Below are 22,164 nucleotides of genomic sequence, written 5' to 3'. Positions count from 1 at the left end.
AAAAAAAAAAGTTACTCTGCAAGTAACTCTTCTTCGGACAATAGCGTTACTCCGAACAGCTACCTGGACTGCCAACTCCTGGACTCCAGGCCCGGACTCTTCCCCGTATCCATGTAAATACCGTAGCTGTTAATCAGCAGCAGGAGGATGCTGGCATTGCTCGAGAAACTGAAGGCCACATGTTTCAAAATCAGATACCCATATGAGGTCTCAACTAACATGTTCCGCTTCTATGTCCTTCCCTATCAATTCTCTCAAATATAGTACAAAATTAAGGCTTGCTTGGGTTATGAGCCATTTCTCAAAGTTTGTCACAAATTCCTGTGCAGGAAGGTAACAATCAAATTTGTTGTTTTGTTCCCAGTAGCTAAAATATTTTTTATTTGCTTTTTAAAAGCCAGGAATTATCAGTAATCACTAACCTTTTCATTAAGTTAAAGCGTTCTTGCTGGCAAAAGTCAAAGAGAAAAAACTAAAAGCATTCAATGAGAAGAAAAGTAGGTAAGGCTCCCGCATGAAGCGAAAGCACTGAAAAACAATAAAGTTACAAAGTCAGTCCTTAAAAGAGGCCAGTTGTGCTTCTCTTCTATCCTGCTTTAAGCGGTGGCTAGACTTTCCGTTTCCCACCCCCTCCCTCAGAGTCACCAAAAATACTCAGTGCCGTACGGGAAAGTCTGAAAAGCTTGAGAACAGTAACACACAGCTATCGGACGATAACCTAATTTGAAACTTATGCTTTCAAAGGCACAAAGGTGTCTGACGATCCAGATGAAATAAAATCCTCAAGTATAGTAGCAGTAGACAGTGCAGGAAGCAACGCAGGCGCTAAACAAAGTCATACATTGTCAGAAAAGGGAAAAACTGATCTGACATGACGAGTCAAGACAAGTGACAAAGTTTTGCTGAAAAAAAGATCAGTAGGAAATTAAAATCATGACAGCATTTCTGTTTAAAATACACAAGACAATAGAATCCTTTTATCATAAAGTCCCATTTTCTCCTCCAGTTTTATGATAGCCAAAATTGCAATTTGCACATCACAATGCAGTGAAAGAATCCATGACTTTCATTCCAATTCAATGTAAATAATTTACTGCAAAAGGCTGGCTTTTATGAGTCAACTTCTGCATTGTGCAGTTTTTATTTTGAATCCTTAAGAATCACTAACAACTTGTAAGCTATCTAAACAGGTCTGAAAAACAGAAAAATCTTTGTGGGAAGGTTTTAAAAGGGTGATATCCCCTTGAAGAAAAGTCCCGTTAACTTCATTTCATGTGCTATATGCAGTGAATAAAACTAGATAGCTAAAGCAGCTAAAAAAATACATTTTCTCAATGCTGGATTTTTATAGTTAGTATTACTAAGTCCTCTTTAATGCTTTTAAAAAAACCTAGAGTCAGTATCTTTATAAAATGTATTGCCTGATTTGCTTATTCAGGTATAGCCAGGTTCCAGCTGCTTTACTTGTTCTGAAGGAGACAACGCTTAAAAAATCCCCCCAGACAAAAACATGAAAATCCATCACAAGCCCTCTCCCAAAACCAATGCAAACACTTGGAAACTATTTCCTCCATTCCTCCCTTCCAGCTGCCACTATGCTTCTTACAAAAATACCAAGAGGGCTTTTTTTTTTTTTCCAAAGACACAAATGATTAGGAAACGTCAGGTACTAGTCTCCTACAGAATATAAAATAGTGTACGCCTCCGTCTCCACAGTCTATGGAGCCCAGCTCTGTGATTTGGTTTCTGCCACGGATAAAGTTTTACTATGGCGCTTATTACATTGATTTTTTTTTTTCCATCCAAGTGCTGCAAATTAAATGAAGCTCTTCGGTGAAAGTCTATTTAGCTTCACATTTTAAGCTTTTTATAAAAAATCTTCCTCATTAAATCCTTTCTTGCAGTATTTCACTGGAAATTATGCTTTCGATTATGATACAACTTCTTAAGAAAAGGTAAAGATACAGTTGTCTTCCCAATTACAGCTTTATCAGCACACCTTCTATAAAAGACTTATTTTTCTGTCTAATGGCAAGATTTAAACCAGGCATATTTTTTTGTACACTTTTTTGTTCCTGTCTCATATTTTCTTTTTTTTTTTCTTTGAAACCTGCCTCTCCTATTGGCTCTTTCCCAATGCCTTTTTTCTGTCTGCATCTCAAGCTTGGCTGCCTTTCTCATTTTGTCTGTTTCTCCTGTTGCTTCTTCCTTGCTAGGCTGATGCATATGTGAAGACTCATTCGCACAAAAGCAATCAGCGTCTAACACTCAGCACAGTGCATGGACGGCTAAAGGATGCTTGCAAATACTCAGCAACCAGGCACGGTTAGCAGCCAGGAGCAAAGCATTCAGTCTGGCAGGGGTTTAACTCTTCAAACTGGTTGACTACACAGTATCTGTTTGTTGATGGGTGGTGGTTTCCTAACCAAGTATACTGGAAAAGCTCTGTCAAAAAGATTATTGCTGCTTTTAAATCATCAGTGCAGCTGTTAGAATGAAGAAGAGTCTGTGGAGTTAAACTAGATCTGGGGAAAGGGAGGCTTAAAACCGACAACAGCGAGACTTGTGTTATCAAAACGGCAAAGTCGATATCCCAGTATCCTTTTTAAATCACATCATGTGCTAATTTAGAAAGAGGTATTGGCTTTGTTTAACCCTTGAGGAAACCAGAGATTAAAATGATGCTGGTCTGAGATCCAAGACTTGCTGCATTCAGTTCTGGAGCACGGCCAAAGAAAACACTGCTAGACTGAGGAGCCAGTGACAATTTTAAAATTTGATATATCTAGCGCCACTAGTGCTAGACACTAATGCTTTATACCACCACGATGCTTAATGCTTTATACAATTACAGTTCTAGCACTGGTAGGCCCTAGGTATCAGATACAAGAATCACGTATTAGCACCTTGCTCCATCCCCCTGTCCCATTCTCATAAATTCAAATGTGATTTTTAGCAACTAACATTGCATGAAAAAACTAAAGATGTTCTGAGATGATGTATAATTTGACAGCTGGGTTTCCACACTTCCAGGTGGCTGCAAGCATCAGGTTTTGGTGGGTAACAAGCCCTAACATCACATCAACAGCAAAGAGGGGAAAAGGCAGGACTGTAAGAAGATCAACAATTTTATGCTTTGATCTGCCAGGGAAATAAAATGCTCTGACAGAAAAAGCTACAAATAAATCCAAATTTGTACACCATGCCAAGAACTGGTCCTGACTCAATGACCAGAAATGTAATGCCAGTGCTTGAACTCACATTATCAGGAATGAAAGACCACAAAATTTAATGCTCAGTAATGCTCCAGATCATCTTTAAGGGAAAGGTGATGAACTTCTGTGAAGTGGGACTGAAGTGGTATGAAGCAGAAGACTGAAAAAAAGAAAAAAAAAAAAAAAGAAGCAAGAATTGAGAAGGAAGTTTGACTCCCTAAAAGCTTCCCTTCTCTCCACAAAAAAAAAAATCTCAAGTACTGGGAAGAGACTCTCATGTCTTCTCCCTCAAATCCTTCTGACATATCCCAGCACAATTACAGTGTAAGAGAGGAATGAAGGTCTAATGCAAATATAACAGACTATGAACAGTAATGCATGCACAAAAGCAACATGTTTTCTTCAGTCCTTCAGTCAGAGAAACGGTGATGGACTACCTGTGACTTCAAAAAGTTGGAAAAAGAAAGCAGTTGACATAAAGTGTTTATTTAAAAAAAAAAAATCATTATTATTATTAAAAATGAAGTAATAACAAGAAGCAGCAAGCACAGGTAGAAATTCATTCCAGGAAGCTTAAAAATAAGGTTAGCACGGCACATGTTGGATTCATACTTCACTCTTCTTTTGTTTTAGTTATGGAGAAATGATACATGTTCTTAAAGTATCAGGACCTAGGCCTCTCAACATTATCACGAAATATAACAGTGATTATTATTAGCTGCAAAAAAAGTATCTGGGCTTTCTCAGCTGGCCTAGTTTCAGCACTGTACTGTTTTGCTTCAAATGCAATCAACAAATTCTATGAAGTTGATGTATTATTGCAAAATGTATGTTCTTTTGCATTAAAGCACAAGAAATAAAGCATGACCATCATGTTTTGCAACTAATTTATTTTTTTCTCCTTTTTTAATCTGTCTTACAAGTTTACCATGACATTTTAGTGACAACAGCGCTGAAATAACTCAAAAAACAAAAAGGAGCCTAATTAAAAATAGTCAGACAGCAAACATCATGATATATTGGCATAAAATTATCCCTTCAGTGCCCTTTGTAAAAATACTGCTGAAAACCCAACATTTGCCATGGCAATACTGAGTCAGATTGTTTTATAAAATATACAATTTTATATGCAGATCCTCACAGTGCAAGCATTTGGAATCTGCACCAGATCATGTAGTTAGTGTACGTTACTGAAATGAGGCACAGCACATTTAAGGCAGGAAAACATTTTCTGTTTTCTTGGAATAAAACTTGTACCACTGAACCGAACTTCCAACTGACACAAATTACAGATCTTGAAAACCTATTTGCCTTCCTCCTTTCCCCCACAACTTCAGAAATCATTCAGAGAACTGTTTCAGCATTTCTTACTATTCAGTACACGTGAAGGAAACTGCTCCTCTCAGGCTGGACAGGACTTTTTGCGCTTAGTGAGTCTTTGGTAACGATAACTATGACACCGCACAAGCTGCTGGGTGGATTGTATACTGGGAACACAACACCACCAGCTCCAGAGTAAGTGGAAAGAAGTGAATTACACACATAGAACTAGAGGTCGTTTTAGAAGGAGGTTAGCAACACCTACTGGTCATGGTGCATACTGAACACTTATGTTTTTCTTTAAATTAACAATTAAAAAAAGCTTTTTTTTTTACTAAAGCATCTAGCTAAGATTACCTGTGAAGTCTGTTTGTCACCAGAGATAATACTTTTAATTAGATCAACTGATAAAATTAAAAGGTATTACCTCTCCCAATAAAACTTGGTCTGCTCATATTCTTAGAACGTCAGGGCTACATTAGTCATAAAAATGTATCAGTACTAGTCATTTCTGAACAATATCAGTAAATAAATATTCATAACAGGAGCTGAGCTCTAGGTTTTGATATAAAATGGGACATAACGAGTCTTCCAGACAGTTCCTTAGAGTGAGTGAAAGATTTACATTATACATCATAATGTGCATGAAGCCTTCCTTTATTACTAATTATCTTTATTGTCTACTCAAAGCAACTCAAATGTTATGAACCGCACAATCTTAGCAGCAGCACGATTTTTTTTTTTCCTACTGTACAAAGATCTGCAAACTATTCAAACAGCTTCTGCAATTCTTCGGCCTGTTTACGATGCATTCCTTTAATCTGCAGAAGTAGAAGTTTTTCCTCCAAATTTTACTTGGAGTAAAATACCACACAAAATATACAACAGAGTTTCTTCATCTACCTCACTCGTTCAAAAAAAAAAAAAAAAAAAAGATAAGGCACAAAATTACAAACAGCATTTTCAGAAAATACTTAATTCAAAATTAAAATGTCCTCAACTAGAGGTATTTTAGATCAACTATAACAGATCTGCATTCAGCAGTTATATTTAATGCTGGCTTTAAATTCCCATTTAAAATAATATTGGTTTTATTTTTTGAAGTTGTGTCTATAGGTCCACTGCTACAGCAGCCTTAGGCATTAGAAGTTTTCCTGGTTCTCATCCAGCTTTGGAAATAATATCTTCTTGCTTCAGGTGTTAAAAGGATTCATACATTATTTATAAGGACTGCTAAAATCTAACTCCTGGATCTAACTTGCAAGAGAAAGAGTATTAAAAGTTACACACATAAAAAAAGCACACAACCGTCCCCATTTCAATTTTTAGCCTCTCTTTCTATGTCACGTATCGCCAGACTGAGTCTGTAACACTCTCATCTCTCACTTCCCATGTTCAGACATTAATCTACAGCTGCTTTGAGCCTTGTTGATCTTTCGTGCATATTATTACAGTATGATTTTCCAAGGACTAAAAAAAAAAAAAAAAAAAACAACCAACAAACCAAATGCAAAACTGCCAGGTAACTTGTTACACTTCAAAGAAGCCGTATTTCTCTGACAGAATGGTGTTTGTTTACCTCCTGAAAAATTAGGCTAAAGTGTTTCAAGAAAGTAGCCAGAACAGGGTAGCTAAAATCCCCATTCAACTTCGCAACGGCGTCTTCTATAATTTTCTCTTTTTAATCTTGTCTATACATGATATTTACATTCTGCTTGTCTCTTCCTGGTTTAAGAGAGTTGATGGTTAGATTTTAAAAACAACCCTTTTAACAAACCTCACAGGAGGGAGATTCTGGTACCTTCTTATCAATCCAATAAAATATTTCTGCAGTGTGACTTCCTGGGTCATAGTAAGGCAAGAGAGATTAAAATGCTGTTGATCTATAAAATAACTATGAATTCTATGCAATTAAAGAAAACAGAAAAGTCAGGTCTACAGAGCTTCAGAAATATTCATCAGCATGAGTAAGATGAGTAAAATACTGTTACTGAAAATAGCATATTTGTTCTGAACACACTAAAACCATTGTACCTGATAGTTCTTTACACTTCACATACCTGTTCCTGACTATAATTTCCCTCAGTCTAACTGCAGCACGTAGTAACTACATCTACCCAGCTGATGTATGAAAGATTGAACCTACACTTACTATAGCTTACTAAATCATTGAAAAAGTGCCACATGCGACATTTGTACCAGCACAACAATGGATTTTTGTTCACCCAATAAGGTGATGTCATTTATGTTCATCTTCACCCCAGGCAGAATTTTTACACATATTTCATTGTTCAGACTGTAAGATCTTAGTTCTTAAAAAAAGAACACTATGCATAACAGAGCATGATATCCATTCTGTCCCCACAGAAATTATAAATTAAATTAGTATCTTGTGAGGACTGCACCTGTTCGTTACACTGCTGGCAAATAAAGTTCTTCTGTCCAGGATTTTTGTACCCAGTCCACAGACTTACACACATTTATTTCCCCACAAAGTATAGTTGTGTGGTGTTCACTATGCAAAGGGAAAATTAGACTAGGTCGCATTTCTTAAAGGTTTATCTTACTAGTAATCAGGTCTCATGTAGCTGAAAAACAGAAAAAACAATTTTGCTTTTTCTACTGCCTCTGTTAAAATTCTCAGACTAACTGCAGTTGGTAGCATTTGTACAGTTGCTTTCACTGTCACAGCGATCGTCAAGCCCTGCCTCTGTGGGACTTTTATACAAGAAAACAAGAAAAGGAAGAACAGTTGGAACAGTGATGATGAAACCCTAATCAACAGTAGCAAAAAGAACTAAAAACAAGCACTGTGACTCTTAATGACTCTTAATTCTTTATTTTAAATCTGACTTCATTTTAATTGGAAGAAATGGGGGTTTAGGTTTGTTTTTTTTGTTAAATTTGCTCAAAGGAAGAAAAAACAGCTGTCAGGAGCTGGGAATGCTGTGTCAGTCTTGCCAGCCTTCCTTCTTCTACCTTTGCCAAATTATGTAAGCTCTTGCAGTATATGTAAGAGGGAGGCTAACACAAAAAAAAAAAGGTAACATAAAGCATTCACTTCTATTGTCATCTGAAAACTTAAAATTTAAATGCATTATAGAAACGTGTATTAACACAGTGTACTTCGATACCGGTTAATCTCACAGGAAAGTAGAAGAGTGGAAAATAAACTTGCTGCAGCACTGCTACCTGTTTTGAAACCATGCTTGTGTAACACCCACTGGGTCCTTTCGAGCGACTGCTGTGGGGCAGCACAACTCGAACTGCTCAAGGGTGCAAACAAGTATGCAAACAGACAGGGAGCAAAACTTAAAGCAAAGGATTAATTTCGCACCTTCTTGAGAGGAGACAATAGGTGGCATGTAATCAGGGATGTACTCCTTCCTTTCTTCCGCATCTTTACTTCCTGGCTGGGGAAACTGCAGGACATTGTTCTTGCTGACGGGAAACGAAGGGATTTGATGTGCGAAAGTGACAGGTTCAATATTGTGTATATAATCTTCTAGCTCGTGCAGGTTAACCCCCATAAGCTTGAAGGCATCACCTACATCATCCAATATTGGATCTGTCCGGCCATCTGTAACAAAAAAAACAAGAATAGAACAACATTTTTGAAAAAATCCGGTTTAAAAAAAATTGACCTGCAAATCTATGTTTAGAGATTACAGCGCATCACAGCTCACTACCAGTAACAGAGATTACTGTCCCACAGTTCTGCCAGGTTTACCGTTCATCAGGGTATACAACGTGTCAGGCTAACAACACACTCTCATTTAAAAGTGTTTTGTTTCGACCCCTATCACTGTGTTTCAATTCATACCATTAAAGAACTGCACCTCAAGAAGCAAATCAAGAACAACAGAGCGAGCAGCAACAGGTAGCTTTACCTGGCAACAGTCAATTAACACTGTGCAACACCACGTAAAATAGTTTTCAATTTCATAATGTAGACTCAAATGAACAAAACAAATCCTTAATATGCTGAAAGTGCCTCTTTGCCAGTACGTATCAGACCAAACATTATTTTTCAACCTAGAAAAGGAACAATTTCATTTTGTTGAACACACTGTAGTTTACGGGTGGAAAAAAAAAAAAAAAAAAAAAGAAGGTATCTCGTGTGTCTCTTGATAACTAAAATATTTCATGTAGTATTTTTCCACCAGATGAAATCTACAGGCTTCATAAACTATGAGTCACTTTACCTACCGGTTAGATATACCTCCCGGATGAAACACAGAAATATTAAGTAGTGGGCTGATGAGGAGGGAATATTTTATACTAATTTTCAGGTGCTGATTTCCTGGGGTGCAATTTAAGTTTGACTTCACAGAAAAAATCTTCTTTTCTTTACAAAAAAGATAGTGAAACCTTACCGGCCAAGCAGTCGGGATCTTTATTTAATACGACCTCCAAGAAAACAATTCAAGAAAGGATGTTTGGCTCAAAGATTTAAACTACACAGCACAGAAGTCCTCCAAGTGCCTCAGTTTCCCTGACCTGACAGAAAGAAATCTCTCTGCAAGCCTCTGGAGAGAAAACTGGGCACCTGGTAGCCAAGGCACCAGTTTGGAGTCTCATCCTAAATTTTCATAATAACAATAACACAAAAAAGATGCCTTAAACTCCAAATATGGGTTTTTTAATTATTAAAATTCTGTATAGTTGGCTTATGAAGATATTACATCCCTACATAATGATAAGCTGTGATTTACTTTAAAAAGTAATTATGGAAAACCAGTCCATGCTTATGGAAGGAACACAATCGCTATTGTGAAGCCCCAGCTTCGGAGCACGGCAGGGATGCTCTTTTATTTGTCCTTTAACCTAATCTCTTCTTGGTTTATCTTGAATCCGAAGCAGTTGAGCAGGCTGGTTCTCACATCACTGGATGAATTCAAACCCCAGCTAACTTATGCCTGCAGGTACATTTAGAAAATAATAATTTTGTTCTAGAATTTCTCTTCTTAGTCTTGCAGTGAAGATAAGGGTAATACTCAGATTATGATTTTGATTCTCAGCTCTGTAACACTGGCCTCTTGTGTGACTCTGGGCAAGTTGCTTGTGTTTTAATTCTCTTCACAGCTAAAGGGAGATCAGACCAAGTTGTCACCTCTTTTGTCCGTCTGTATTTAGAACGTGAACTCCGTATGACAAGAACCATCTCGGATTTTGTGTTTGTATAATATCTAGTACAATTGCAATACCAGTTGCCCCTGCAGATTGTATGGACTGAGAAATGTGGAGACTTACATAAACATAATTAAAGGAGGATATCACCACTCTGGTGTAGTTACGAGATTCCTATAGTTATTAGGCAGATGGAAGAGTGCTTCATCCTTAAAAAATTAAATTTAGATAACTGACACAGTCAAGAACTTTTATGTTGTCACTTTTAGTTGCTCTTCAGACTACAAAGATACCTTTGAACTTAATGAACCATTTTCTAAGGTGCCAAGACTTAACAGGTACAAGCTGGGCAGTCAGTTAAAAAGAGAAACTTGGGGAAAACTTTTCAACAAGCTCAGAAGTAGAGCATATTTACACCCTGGATGCTCCTGAAATCACTGGCTGTGCTGTTTGCAGGACGAAGAGATCGATAGTGAGCCTCACAGCACTCATTCCCAGGCAGGCACTGCCTAGACCTGGAAAGTGCACCGACAGGCACGGACACACACCACGTTTGTGTCCGGTTTCCCTTTGAAGAAAAAACAAGTGCACAGGCAGGAAAATGCTGCAACAGGTTCTCCAGCTGGACAACCTGGGGCACAGGGCTGCAAGATGCACCACAACATTTACCCCATTACTGCGGCTCTGTGAAGGTGTTTCGAGTACCTTGTTCAGCGTGCAGCTCTTGACGCCTGCACCATCAGGGACCCAGGGTGAAAGTTTAGTCCAGTTTATCACTGTGATGGGTAAAAGTCTTTTCCTAGATCTGCACACGACCTTTTTAACCTCCAAAAAAACTGTAGCAACGTGACTGGCAAATGACAAATGTTAAAAAGGACTTCTTCCTCCAAGTGCTTACTAAGAACCTGTGGCAGAAAAGCAACTACTACTACTACTGTAACTGAACCATGGAAATATTCAAGTAACCATATCAAAAAACAATTATGGGTGTTAGAAAGCAGGTTCAAGGGGAGACCAAAAAAACCTGAAGAAGATTCAATTTTCCCATATCTTTGACATTTGCCTCCAAAGAGACAATGCCAAGACATTAGGCTAATTAAAAGCTAAAAAAAATCTTTAAACCTGCAATGGTCACAGGGATGAAAGGACTGATCAGGTAACCTCCTCTTTTCAAGAAGGAGTGTCCTCAGTGGTGAAAGTGTATAAAAAAGTGTCAGGTCTGTATTTAAATCAAAACACTTATCAATTAGAAATATACAGAGAAAAAATGCATTAAAATTAATTTCAGGTGATTCATCAAACAAAGGCTTGAGCCTTTTTACTTATATTTGAACAGTTTAGCACTCCTCTTCTCTCTCTGGTTCAATAAAAATTCACTAAAATAGCAGAAGCCAGACACAGGAAAGAAAATGCTGACAAACACGTAACATGCTCTCTCCTGGTCTTTCACTTAGTCTTAGGCTTTTTTCTCTAAGTAAATGATGCCAAAAAAGAAAAAAAGTTTACTTTGTGCATCCTGAACTTGTCTCAACATTCTTCAGATATTTGTACCATCCTCAGTTTAAAAATTCAGATGCTGAAGCCTCCCAGTGCAACAACTAATCCAACGTCACACAGCAAGTCAGTAGCAGATCACAAAAAAAGCTTTAGAGCTTTTGGTTTCCAGCCTCTTGCTCTTTCCTGTACCACGACACTTCAAATATTATCAGTTGTCCAGGATCGGAAAGAGATGGAAGGAGATGGGAAAAGTTCATCCAGCAAGTTACAACTCTCCTCCTTACCCCCCAAACGGTGAACTAAGGAAATATCTTTCTCAAAAGCTTTTAAGATGTACTATCTCCCTCAATGGGAACTGTGCTCTGAAACTGATACAGCTGTGGCAAACAGCAGAAGTAAATTAAGACCACTGAGTCTCAAAACAGCTCCTCAGAAACCTGTGGGAATTGCCAGGCAATCACATTACTCTCAGCTTCCCTATGCATGAGAATGAACACCGGGTGAGGAGGAATCTGCACAGAAATGGATCCTGAAAAAAACGTCCAGCACTGAAATTATGGGGGAACAGAACCCACACAGAGCCAAGTTTTTGGGTGGAAAGCTATCCAGCCCTCCACCCTGCTGCTCAGCATCACCTGCAGATAAACCTAGCTGTTTTCCCCACAAGGGAAAACAAATCAAACAGAATGAGGGCGATGCACTAACTCCCCTGTAAGCAATAAAAGCTCATTTTCGGTTTGTGGGGAAAAGGAATTTTTAGAAGCTACTAAAGCCTAGTTATTTTTTTTGCAAAAGTTACAAGAATTCCTCAGCCAAGCTGACCAACGCTCACGTCGACCAAAGAAACTGGGAGGGAGTGGGTAGGGGGTTAGGGAAAAAGTATCTTAGTTTCCTTAAATTCAGTCTCAGGAGTAGCTGATTTACTTTTGTCAAACTCACCCCCATCGCTTCCTCCTTCCTGGCCCAAAGTCTGTATGAATCAGTGAAAACTTAAGAAGCAAGTAAGCACAGAACAGAAGAGCTTTGAGTTTCATGCTGGTTTTCTTTTTTAAATGGAGCAAATACAGCTCCGTAATAAATACACTGAGAAAAAGTAATGAGTCATTATCCATACAACACGTACAGCCTATTATAAATAGCTCAGCATTCACCCTCATGTTTGATATAATTATTTTTTTAAAAAAACCTCTTATTTTAACCAGCCAATTACTAGGTATAGCTCCTCAGTAATTTCATTGCAGGCTCTATCACAGATTCCTTGGGCTCCAGCACATCACAGAACTTTGTCAAGGAGACAACATATCACTTCCTTCCAGCATCCACAAGAACAGTCAGAAGCATACACAGTAGATTATTTAATAAGTATATATGCCTCACTTGACTGCACCTAAGTGGGGCAAAAGTGTCCTATTACTGTCATTAACAGGTAGACAAAAGCATCTTCTTGCTAATGCTGCTCAGAGTCTGCTCCTTTTCCCAGTAACCTCATATATGTCAAGGAAAAAAACCAAGTTGAGCTTCTTCACTGGTAGCCAGCAAGAAGTTAATTAGCTTAAAAAAACCCCTACATTTAAGGTTATCAAGACATAAAGAGGTACTCTTATAACAAATGTTATGGGCCCTGGATAGATAACTGTTACAACAATCACTCAACATCAGTACAGGGAATCAGCTCATTAACCTGATCATGAAAATCTAACACTTTGATAGAGGTTATCATATTCTACTAAGAGTGAAGTAACTAAAAAAAAAACCAAACCACCAAACAAAAAAGAAAAAATATACAAGGTACATTTTACATTTAGTTATAAAGAAATAAAAGTTTGGTTGATGCCAGGTCAATTCTCTCCACTGTGGTAACTCCCAATTAAAATATCGGTCTGCTGTTTGCATTCTCCAAAGCAGAGATTTGGTACAATGACGTTAAGTTTTCCTTTACAGAAGACTGAGCAGTGACCAGATCAGAACTTGCCTTTTAAATATAAATGCAGTTGCACTACTAATATAAATTTAATATAGTATTTAGTAATATTTCCATTAAATATTGTTTTATATATATAATAAAATTAGTTTTAGGTAGTCCTGTGAGGAGCAAGGAGTTGGACTCGGCGATCCTTATGGGCCCCTTCCAACTTGAAATATTCTATGATTCTATTTTTACATAAAAATAAGCTTCAAAAAAGTACTCACACAACATGAGCAACTTTTAAACTTTATTTCCTGACTGTAAGCAAATTTCAGCAGAAAAAAAACCAAACAAAAAAAAAAAATCACAGCATGTCCAAGCATATGTTCAACATTGAAAATTCAAGGAAAGAGTACTCAAAACCCCACTTCTAGATCCAACACACCTCAAAGTTAATTATCTAGTTCATTATGCTTCTAATTTAAGGACCAGATGATCTAAATTAGTTCTGCTGAACTATGTCCAGGTGCCCTCAGTGATGAAAGTTAAGTAGCTTCTACCTGGTTGTTTTTTTAAAGTAATGTAATAGGAAAACCAGGCTTTTGGGGGCATAAACCATGACTTCCTGCCTTATCCCCCCCATGAATTGCACCACTCCCATAAATACACTGGAAACTGAATTCTTGTACTGGATGTCCTAAGTGAAGAGGTAGAACAAGACATATTCTGCATGTCTGTAACCAACCACCCCACTGCCAAGCTGCATTAGCTAAATTCATAGCAAATGAAGCGGATACCTCTGTGTTCACTGGACAGCTCCCCAGTATAAAAACCCCAACAAACACTAGAAAATCCACAGTAGTTAACCCAAAGCACCAGCTGCGCTGCCGCCTCTATCAAACCACGTGAAATGCGAGTGCAAAACAAAGCAGCACATAACAGAGAACTTTTCCCTTTTGACCTCTGCTTAAAACAAACAACAACAACAAAAAAATGTAGAACAGCTCTCAGAAACCACAGCATGTCAGTTTTTGTAGTTCAATACCTTAATTACATACTCCAACTCTATTTTTCAAATATTTTATTTAAATTTTAGGATAACAACATGTGTGAAGTGTACAGCATATTGAATAGGCTTCCTCTTACAAGCTTTCCACAAATTTGAACAGCATAATGTGATGTACCCTTATTTTCTCCCCTGTAAGTTCCCTCTCTCCTCCACTCCCAACACAATATTCAGAAGCATTTCATGGCATCAAACACATCTCAAGCCCGCTTTGCTAATCCTTTTGCCTTCTCTTTGCAGGCACAGAAGCTCCCATCAACTACAGCTACTGCAAATGCAAAGAAACAAGAGCAGAAAAGTAATGAAAATCTTGAATGTAGCTCTCCTAACGGGATGTAGCAGCTGGAACAAAGATCTAACACAGCTGGGAAAGCTATAATTTTCTTTTGCAACTGAGAAAATATGTGAAAGACAACGACACGCTTCTCAGAGCAATACCACACTGTCTCAATTACGTCAGAGTAAATCCATTCAGTTTCGAATACAAAGATTATGTCCCTCCAGCTGACAACCCTGCTAACTCAAACCCCACTGGTTTGACTCCGAGATAACACACTGACAATAAAGATGCTACAATTGGAATTTAATTAATTCTTCTTATGCAAAACCATGGCAAAATTCAACTCATTCATCGAGAGCTGGGTCTGTACAGTAACTTATTTTAGGAGCAAAAGGAAACAATTCTGAAAAAGCAGGGAGACACCAGCTAAGCATTAAGATATGTTTTTACAAACCTTTTAAAGAAATAAATACAGGACTCATTTTAAGAGAGGTAATACGAGAAATACGGTATCATGACATGAACACAGCATATTCCCCTTCTCCACAAAAAAAAAGGGGGAAAAAAAAACCAACAACAAAAAAACCTGATGTGTCCTTCTCCATTCATAGAGGGGAAGAAAATAAATTCCTTCCCTCACTTTCAGTATGCACACCCAAAGCAAGAGAGGGATACCTTATTTCTGCATACTTCCAATTCCTCAAGCACTGAAAGGAAAAAGCTGTATTTTCACCTTCTCTGCATCTTTTCCTCCCAGTGTAACAAACACCGCAGTACCTGTGGCAGAGGCAGCTGAGCTCAGGGGGCAATGCTGCTCAACAACTCATCTCTTGCACAAACAGTAACAAAAGCATCTCCCTAAAATGTGAAACCATACTGAAGGACAGCTCTGACCCAGTCTATGTCAGCTCCTTTTTCACCCCATAACCCAGCTCTCCCAAACTCCCTAAGTTGTTTCCTTCAATCTCTTCACAGGCACAGCAGCTGCACTGACGCGGGTGGTTTAAGTTGCTCAGTCCCATTTCCAGGCTACCCATACACAGCTTCACATCCGACTAGCTCCCAAATTTGTGGAAAGCTTGTACAAGGAAACCTATTCAACCTAGAACTCAAAGAGTTTGTAGCAGTACCACTAAGTTCCTCCTAAGCTTGGTTAGTCTGGTGCTGCCAGTGTATCTCAATTACTCCTCAAAACATGAAGCAGAGGCAGGACCAGGTGCATTCGGATCCTCACTGCAGCAGCAAGAACTTCTGCTTTAGCAAAGAAGGACAAGCACAAGCAGCAGCGCCTTCAGACCACAGCTGCTCCTCTCCCGACCAAGACAACTACGCTGTGCCTACTGAGCCACTGGTCTTTGTTCCGCACTCTCCAAATTCCCTCTAGCAGAAGATGACACCATCTCCAGCCTTCACAGTTCCTCTGATCCTGAGGCTGCATCCACCACCAGGTGACAGTCATATCCTTCAGATACTCCTCTCATCTGTGGCTGTGACCCTCGTTAGCACAGCTCCCACAACTCGGACGGAAGTGCTGGCAAACTTCTCCACTTACGCAGTTCAGGGCTGCCATCCCTGTTACCTCTCCCATAACCTCCCGCAGCCCCCAGTACATTCTTTGAACTGGTGGTGGCTACAGTAGCCCCAAATCCACCACCAGTGAGTCATCTTCTCCTCACTCAGCAGTTCAGGCGAGCAATCACATCATCCATGCCAGTGCCACCCGCCTTCCCCGCTGCCAGACCCAACCGCAGGAGCTCTGACCTCTGTCCCAGGGGCTCTCCAGGACTCCCCGCTCCACACGCACATGGACACGCAGAGCAGCAGCAGCAGCACGTAACGGCACAGCTCCCCAGCACACCACAGGAAGGAGCAATAGGGAACAAGTCCCTCTCGGCACGGGAGGCACAAGCAGCCCTGCTTCTCCATGTGCACACAGCCTGTAGCCACCCCTCCAGGCACCCTCGCTCCCCACAGCCTCTCCGCTCTGGGCATTCCTGCTTCATCTCATCCCCCAAATACTTACAGATCCAGCAGCAGCACTGGCAGTCCCATCTCCACACACACATCGCTGCTGTCCTCCTCACCACGTTACACGCTCCCTGCCCCACACGTAGGGCAGCAAAGGTCTCCGCACAGACTCACAACCCTCCAACCACGCTGACAGCCTGAGCCTTGCTCCCCATCCTCTGCATCGCTCCCTGTGTTCAGATCCCACAGCGACCCTGACAGCTTCCCTCTCCCCACATACCACCACATCCACACACTCTCCTGGACCCAACAGGACACTGGCACCCCCTTTTTGACATTCCCACACCCAGCAGTCCCCTACCACCCTCTCATCCCCAAGTCAGCACTACTGACCCAGCAAGCAACCGGACATTCCGTTCTCCTACACCCCATATTCTGCTGGTACCAGCAGGCTGTCTGCCTCCCTCAGTACCCCCACTGCAGGCTCCGCAGGGATGCAGACAGTCCCAAGGGACACAGAACTCCATCCTCTGTTGCACTCCCAGACCCAGCAGTGATACTTGCTGCCCCTTCCCCATCCTGTCCACACACACATGCTCCATACTCCTATGTGACCCAGCCAGAAGTCCTCACACCGACTCTCAGACCTCTCTTCTTCCTCTTCTCCCACTTGGTGTAAAATCACCCCTTCCACGCTCCCACTCCAGCACAGCCTCACCCCAAATCCAGCGAGACCCTAGGCATCCTGCCCACCACCATCACCCCTAGCTCCTTCTGCACAGGCCTCAATGGCAACGTTGGCTGACTCCAACCCCCATGATATCCAACCAAACCTCTCCCACTGCATCCACATGAGGACACTCACACCTCACCCTACAGGCACTAAAATTATCCTCAGCCCCATCCCATCCGTTCTCCATGCACACACTCCACACCTCCCACATGCAGCCCCATCACCCTCCCACATCCTGTGCGCTACAGCTCCACCTCCCCCGCAAAAAACACTCTAGTACACCCCTGCCTTCACACACTGGAGCCCCACATCCCCAACACACGCTCCCAGCCCCATGTACCATCACTTCCCCCTGTACGCACGCATCTCCAGCCTCACGTACGTGGCCCCACGCTGCCCTGGTACATGTCACCCTGACCACAGCCCCCTGCCCACCCCTAAACATGTGCATCACCGACACCAGGCACCGCAGCCCCACATCACCCCAGCATATGCCCCACACCTCCCCTTGCACGTTTGCACCTCCAGCCCCACAAACCACTGCCCCCTTACACAAATATACCAAACCCAGAGCACTCCAACCCCAGCATCAGCGTTTCCAGCTACATCTCTCTCCCCTCATGCAGGTAACTGCACTCCTCTCAGACCCCACGCACTGCAGCTCCATCGCTTTACTCCTTACATACACCCCAGACGCACATACCACAGGCTCAGCTGTGGGGCTAACACTGCCTACACCCAGCCCAAATCTTGTGCCCTACAGCTTCAGCGCTTCCCCTTATACCCAAATTCTGGACCTTACACACATATCCCCACCTGCAGTGAGCCCCCACAGCACAGACCCTGACCCAGAGATGAGTCAGGATAACACAGCAGCAACATCGCGTCCTCTCACGCGCACATCCTACGCAGCAAGAGGTTCTGGCTGCCCCTTCTCCCTTCCCAGTGCAACCCCCTCCCAAATTCAGTACAGCTCCACCCAGCAGGGCCAACAGTCCCACCTCCCCCCTCTGTGTACACACACACACCCTGCTACACTGTAGTCAGATGAAGTGGGTCAGCAGCTTCATAATTTTGGGTTGATGGTTGGACTTGATGATTTCAGAGGTTTTTTCCAACCTTAAAGATTCTATGACCCATCTCCCCAAACCTCAGAGCTCTGTTTCCACCAAGCCCACAGCCCCAGTCCCAACTCCTCATCCTTGCCCACACCCCAGACCCACAGCCCAACCCTCCTTTGCACTAGGGCCCCTGTACACCAGCACTGCCCCATAAATTACTTCCCTTCTCATCTTCTCAGCCCCTTGCACTGCTCGCCACCCCCGTTCCCCTTGATCTTCCTCCAGTTGGACTATCCCACAACCCACCTCCCCACCGCTGCCCCACAGCCCACCTCTCCATTGTCACACCACAGTGTACCTCCCCACAGTCCCTGCCACTACCCCACCTCCCCACAGTCTGGCTTCCACACACCACTACCCCACAGGCTGGCTTCCCTCACACTCCCTGTGATGCCCCACACCCTGATCTCCCCCGTGGCCTCAAGTCCCTGCCCCAGACCACTTCCCCATGCTCTCTCCCTACAGAACGGCCCCACAGGTCACCTCCCCGCGCCACCACAACACTGCCCCACAGCCTGGTCTCTCTCATGTACGCACCTCACATCTGCTGCCCCACAGACCCCACTGCTGCCCAACGCCCCCTTCCCCATTACCCCACAGCCCGTATCTCCATCTCTCTCCCCCTGCAAAGCACCCCTCAGCCCCTAACACTGCCCTACAGCCTCCCACCCCAGAGCTGCCCTCCCCACGCCCCCACAGTGCTACCTCGCAGTCTCCCTCCCCACGGCCCACAGCACCGACTCCGCGGCCTCCCTTCACAGAACTGGCAGGGACTTATGGAGGTCACTTGGCCCAGACCCCTGCTCGAGCACGGCCACCCACAGCCGGCTGCCCAGGACCGTGTCCAGACGGCAACGACTACGTCCCTCCCCACAGCCCCTCTCCCCACAGCACTGACCCCCAGCCCCGCACTCACAGAGCTCGCAGTAGCGGTGGCAGCCCCGGCCCAGCCCCTGCAGGTACCGCTGCAGCACGTCGGTGAGGAGGTCGCAGGCCGAAACCTGTACCGAATCCCAACCCAGCGCCTGGCAAATCTGCGCCACGGACACCCGCAGCAGCCACCGCGAGTAGGTCTCGCACATGCCGGCTCGGCTCGGCTCGGCTCGGCGCGGTGCCGCCCGGTCCCGCCGCCCGACCCTGGGCCGGGAGGGCCGAGGGACGCTCACGCACAGCCCGCCGCCGCCGCCATCTTGGCGCCGCGCCTCCCCGCCGCCCGCGCCAGGCAGCGCCGCTCCAGTGCCGAGCGCATCGAGCGGAACGCGTCGCATCGAGCGCTCGGCCGTCGGCAGGGCGGCGGGGCGGGCGGGAAGCTGGGACAGGGCGCGGAGGGGCTCGATCCTCCTCAAGAAAACCCGAAATGGGGGTTTCTTACAGTGAGATGAAAAAAAGTTAGTCTCGGGCGGCCTTTCGGAGCTCTGGTGGGCTTCCCCTGGACGAAGGGCTGCCGCTTGCTCTCCTCCGCAGGCCCAAAGCGCTGGGGCAGGGGCCATACCCGTGAGGCGTTGGAGCAGAACCCAAGGGCATCGTTTAAACAAGCGCAATGCCACCTATTATCAAAAAGCTGCAAATTCTTGGTCAAAACAGCGTATCCGAAGTCCTCTTTGATTATTTTTCTCTTTTTATTCTTTCCAGCTGGGTGGAGGAGGCAGATGTCGGCCCTCCGCTGCCGGGTTTCCCCTCTGCTGCAGGAGATCTCATACAGACATCAAATGTGTGCTGTCAAGACCTTGCCGTTAACTCTTTCCTTTTGGGTAAAGCCCTTTAATTACTTTTCACGCTAATCCTATCCATTGGTCTCTTTTTGGTTTGGAGATTGCAGTTTCGGGCTGTCGGGTCACAGAATCACAGAATCACAGAATGGTTTGGGTTGGAAGGGACCTTCAAAGCCCATCCAGTCCAACCCCCCTGCAAGGAGCAGGGACATCTCCAACCAGATCAGGTTGCTCAGAGCCTCATCCAGCCTGGCCTTGAACGTTTCCAGGGACGAGGCGTCAACCACCTCTCTGGGCAATCTGGGCCTGTGTTCTACCACCCTCAGTGTAAAAATTTTTTCCTAATATCCAATCTAAATCTACGCCCCTCTATTTTAAAACCATGACCCCTCGTCCTGTCACAACAGGCCCTGCTGAACAGTCTCTCCCCATCTTTCCCACCGCTTTGCTCCACAGCCGCACGGCCTGGCCACGCGTGTTGCCGTGTGCGTCACACGTGTCGCCAGCCCTGCACCGGCAACCTCCTGCGCTCATGTGGAAATTGCAGGATTAGGGCTGTGCTGTGAGGAATGGGAATCTGAGAAATGGGAGAGGAAATTTTAGTGTAACAGAGAAAATCCTTTGACAGCGAAGAGACTTAGGACAGAGGAAGGAGCCTGATTTAAGACGCTAGTGCCAGGAGTGTTGTAGGGGGTATTTCTCCTTTGCAGAATAAAAAAAAAAAGAGCTGATTTGTTACACTTCTTCCCTTTCTAATTTCAGTAATTCCTCCAGCATCAGAGCTAAGAAAGAGAAAAATACTTTTGTGAATCTTTTCTGGAGCTGCGATTTTGTATTTTATGCATATGTTGGAACTACAGAAAAAAAAAAAACCAAAACATTTTTAAAAGCTAGTGTGAGCCAAATTTAAAGGAAGTTTGGGGGATCTTTTGGGGAAGCAGAACCTTGCAAGGTCACCTATATGTAAGCAGGTGTATAAATAATTGCATATAAAGCCAGGATTGCCTAGGTAGGAGAAACACTAACTTTGGGAACAGATGTAGAAAAATCGGGAACAATGAGGAAAAAGTGTTTATGGACGAGTTGTTTATTTGGGAAAAAAAACTGAGCAGGGAAAGGATGAAACTATGATGGCAAAAAGGAGCATCCAGAAACAAAAATAACAGTTACTGAGTGGTGTGGGAGGTTGATTGAGGAGCAACAGAGCTGTTATTCAGTGGTGTCTGTGTGTACACAAATAACAGCGTGATAAACTGGAACTCGTTAATTGTGTGTAACTAATCGGACCGTGAAGGACAGAATTGTAAATAATAGCGGTCTTTTATTGGAAGTTAATTAGTTCATGAATTAGCTTGTTGATTTATTAGCTGATTAGTAGTGTGTTGATCAGTCAATAAACAGCCAGGTCTCTCGTACCAGTCACATCTCAAGTCTGCAGCCTGAGGAGAGGGGAGCTGGACCCACGACCAAGCCCTGCAGCTCATCCTTTGTCAGGGCTCGCGGCTCTTTGCTCGCTCCCTTCAGTCCCTCAAAAAGCTTTGGGCGGTTTTGAACTGGCATCACATTTCCCATCTTAGAAACTTATTTTTCTGAGTGCTCTGGAAAGCTGCAAATGCACAGGTTGCCCTTTTTGAAACCTCACAGGTATTCTTCAGGGAATTAACATGGGATTTAAGGATGCGGAAAGAACTTTTCTCTGTGGACGTGCTACTGCTTAGGTGCATCGACTTGACCCTGGCTACGTGCAAGATGCTCCTTTGTGTCCCAAAATGGGGAAGAAGGGAAGGTCAGGGGGTACAAAGGATTTCCCTGCCTGAGAGGAATTCAAAGACATGATGTGTGGAGGAGGAAGGGAACAGTCAGAAGGGATGTTTTCCTTCTTCAGGTCGGTGGGCTGGATGTACTGCGGCCGAACCAGGCAGGTCCTGTGCAATGGAGCAGCTTCTGCTTTGCCAAGCATTTCAAGCAGAGCAGCGTTTCTGTGCTCGGCGTTACACGTGCGTCATCCCTCTCACCTGGGATGACGGTGGCTGCCTGTCCAGCTGAGCACGCCCTGCTTTGCAACGTGGTGGCAGCAGGCCAGGCAGGCCTCACAAAAACTGGGTGGGAAAGCTTGGGGTATGGGCCTTGATTCACGTGCCATCAGGTCACGAACGTGTTAGGAGCTTGTCCTGGTTTCAGCAGGGATGGAGTTAATTCTCCTCTCAGTAGCCACT

The 22,164-nt window shown here is 43.3% G+C and overlaps 1 protein-coding gene across 2 annotated transcripts in view; it reads right to left on the bottom strand.

Moving 5' to 3' along the window:
* Nucleotides 1-19,430, bottom strand: part of TAF3 (TATA-box binding protein associated factor 3) — a 118,606-nt gene extending 99,176 nt beyond the window's left edge. Inside the window, exons 1-2 of one of the 2 annotated variants that reach the window (XM_086744758.1) lie at nt 19,153-19,430; nt 7,873-8,115 (exon numbers count right to left, since the gene is read on the bottom strand). In XM_086744758.1, coding sequence (XP_086600884.1) covers nt 7,873-8,115; nt 19,153-19,318 — 409 coding nt within the window. In that variant the 5' untranslated portion in view covers nt 19,319-19,430. Of the gene's footprint in view, nt 1-7,872; nt 8,116-19,152 lie in introns of those variants that run through there. The other variant, XM_086744768.1, reaches the window with a different exon arrangement.
* Nucleotides 19,431-22,164: the final 2,734 nt, after the last annotated feature.

Source organism: Chlamydotis macqueenii, chromosome 1 (genome assembly GCF_036417535.1).
Source record: "Chlamydotis macqueenii isolate bChlMac1 chromosome 1, bChlMac1.mat, whole genome shotgun sequence".
In the NCBI taxonomy this organism is placed as follows: Eukaryota; Metazoa; Chordata; class Aves; order Otidiformes; family Otididae; genus Chlamydotis; species Chlamydotis macqueenii.
The sequence above is the reverse complement of the archived record's forward strand: the minus strand, read 5'-3'. Positions and strand labels throughout refer to the sequence as shown.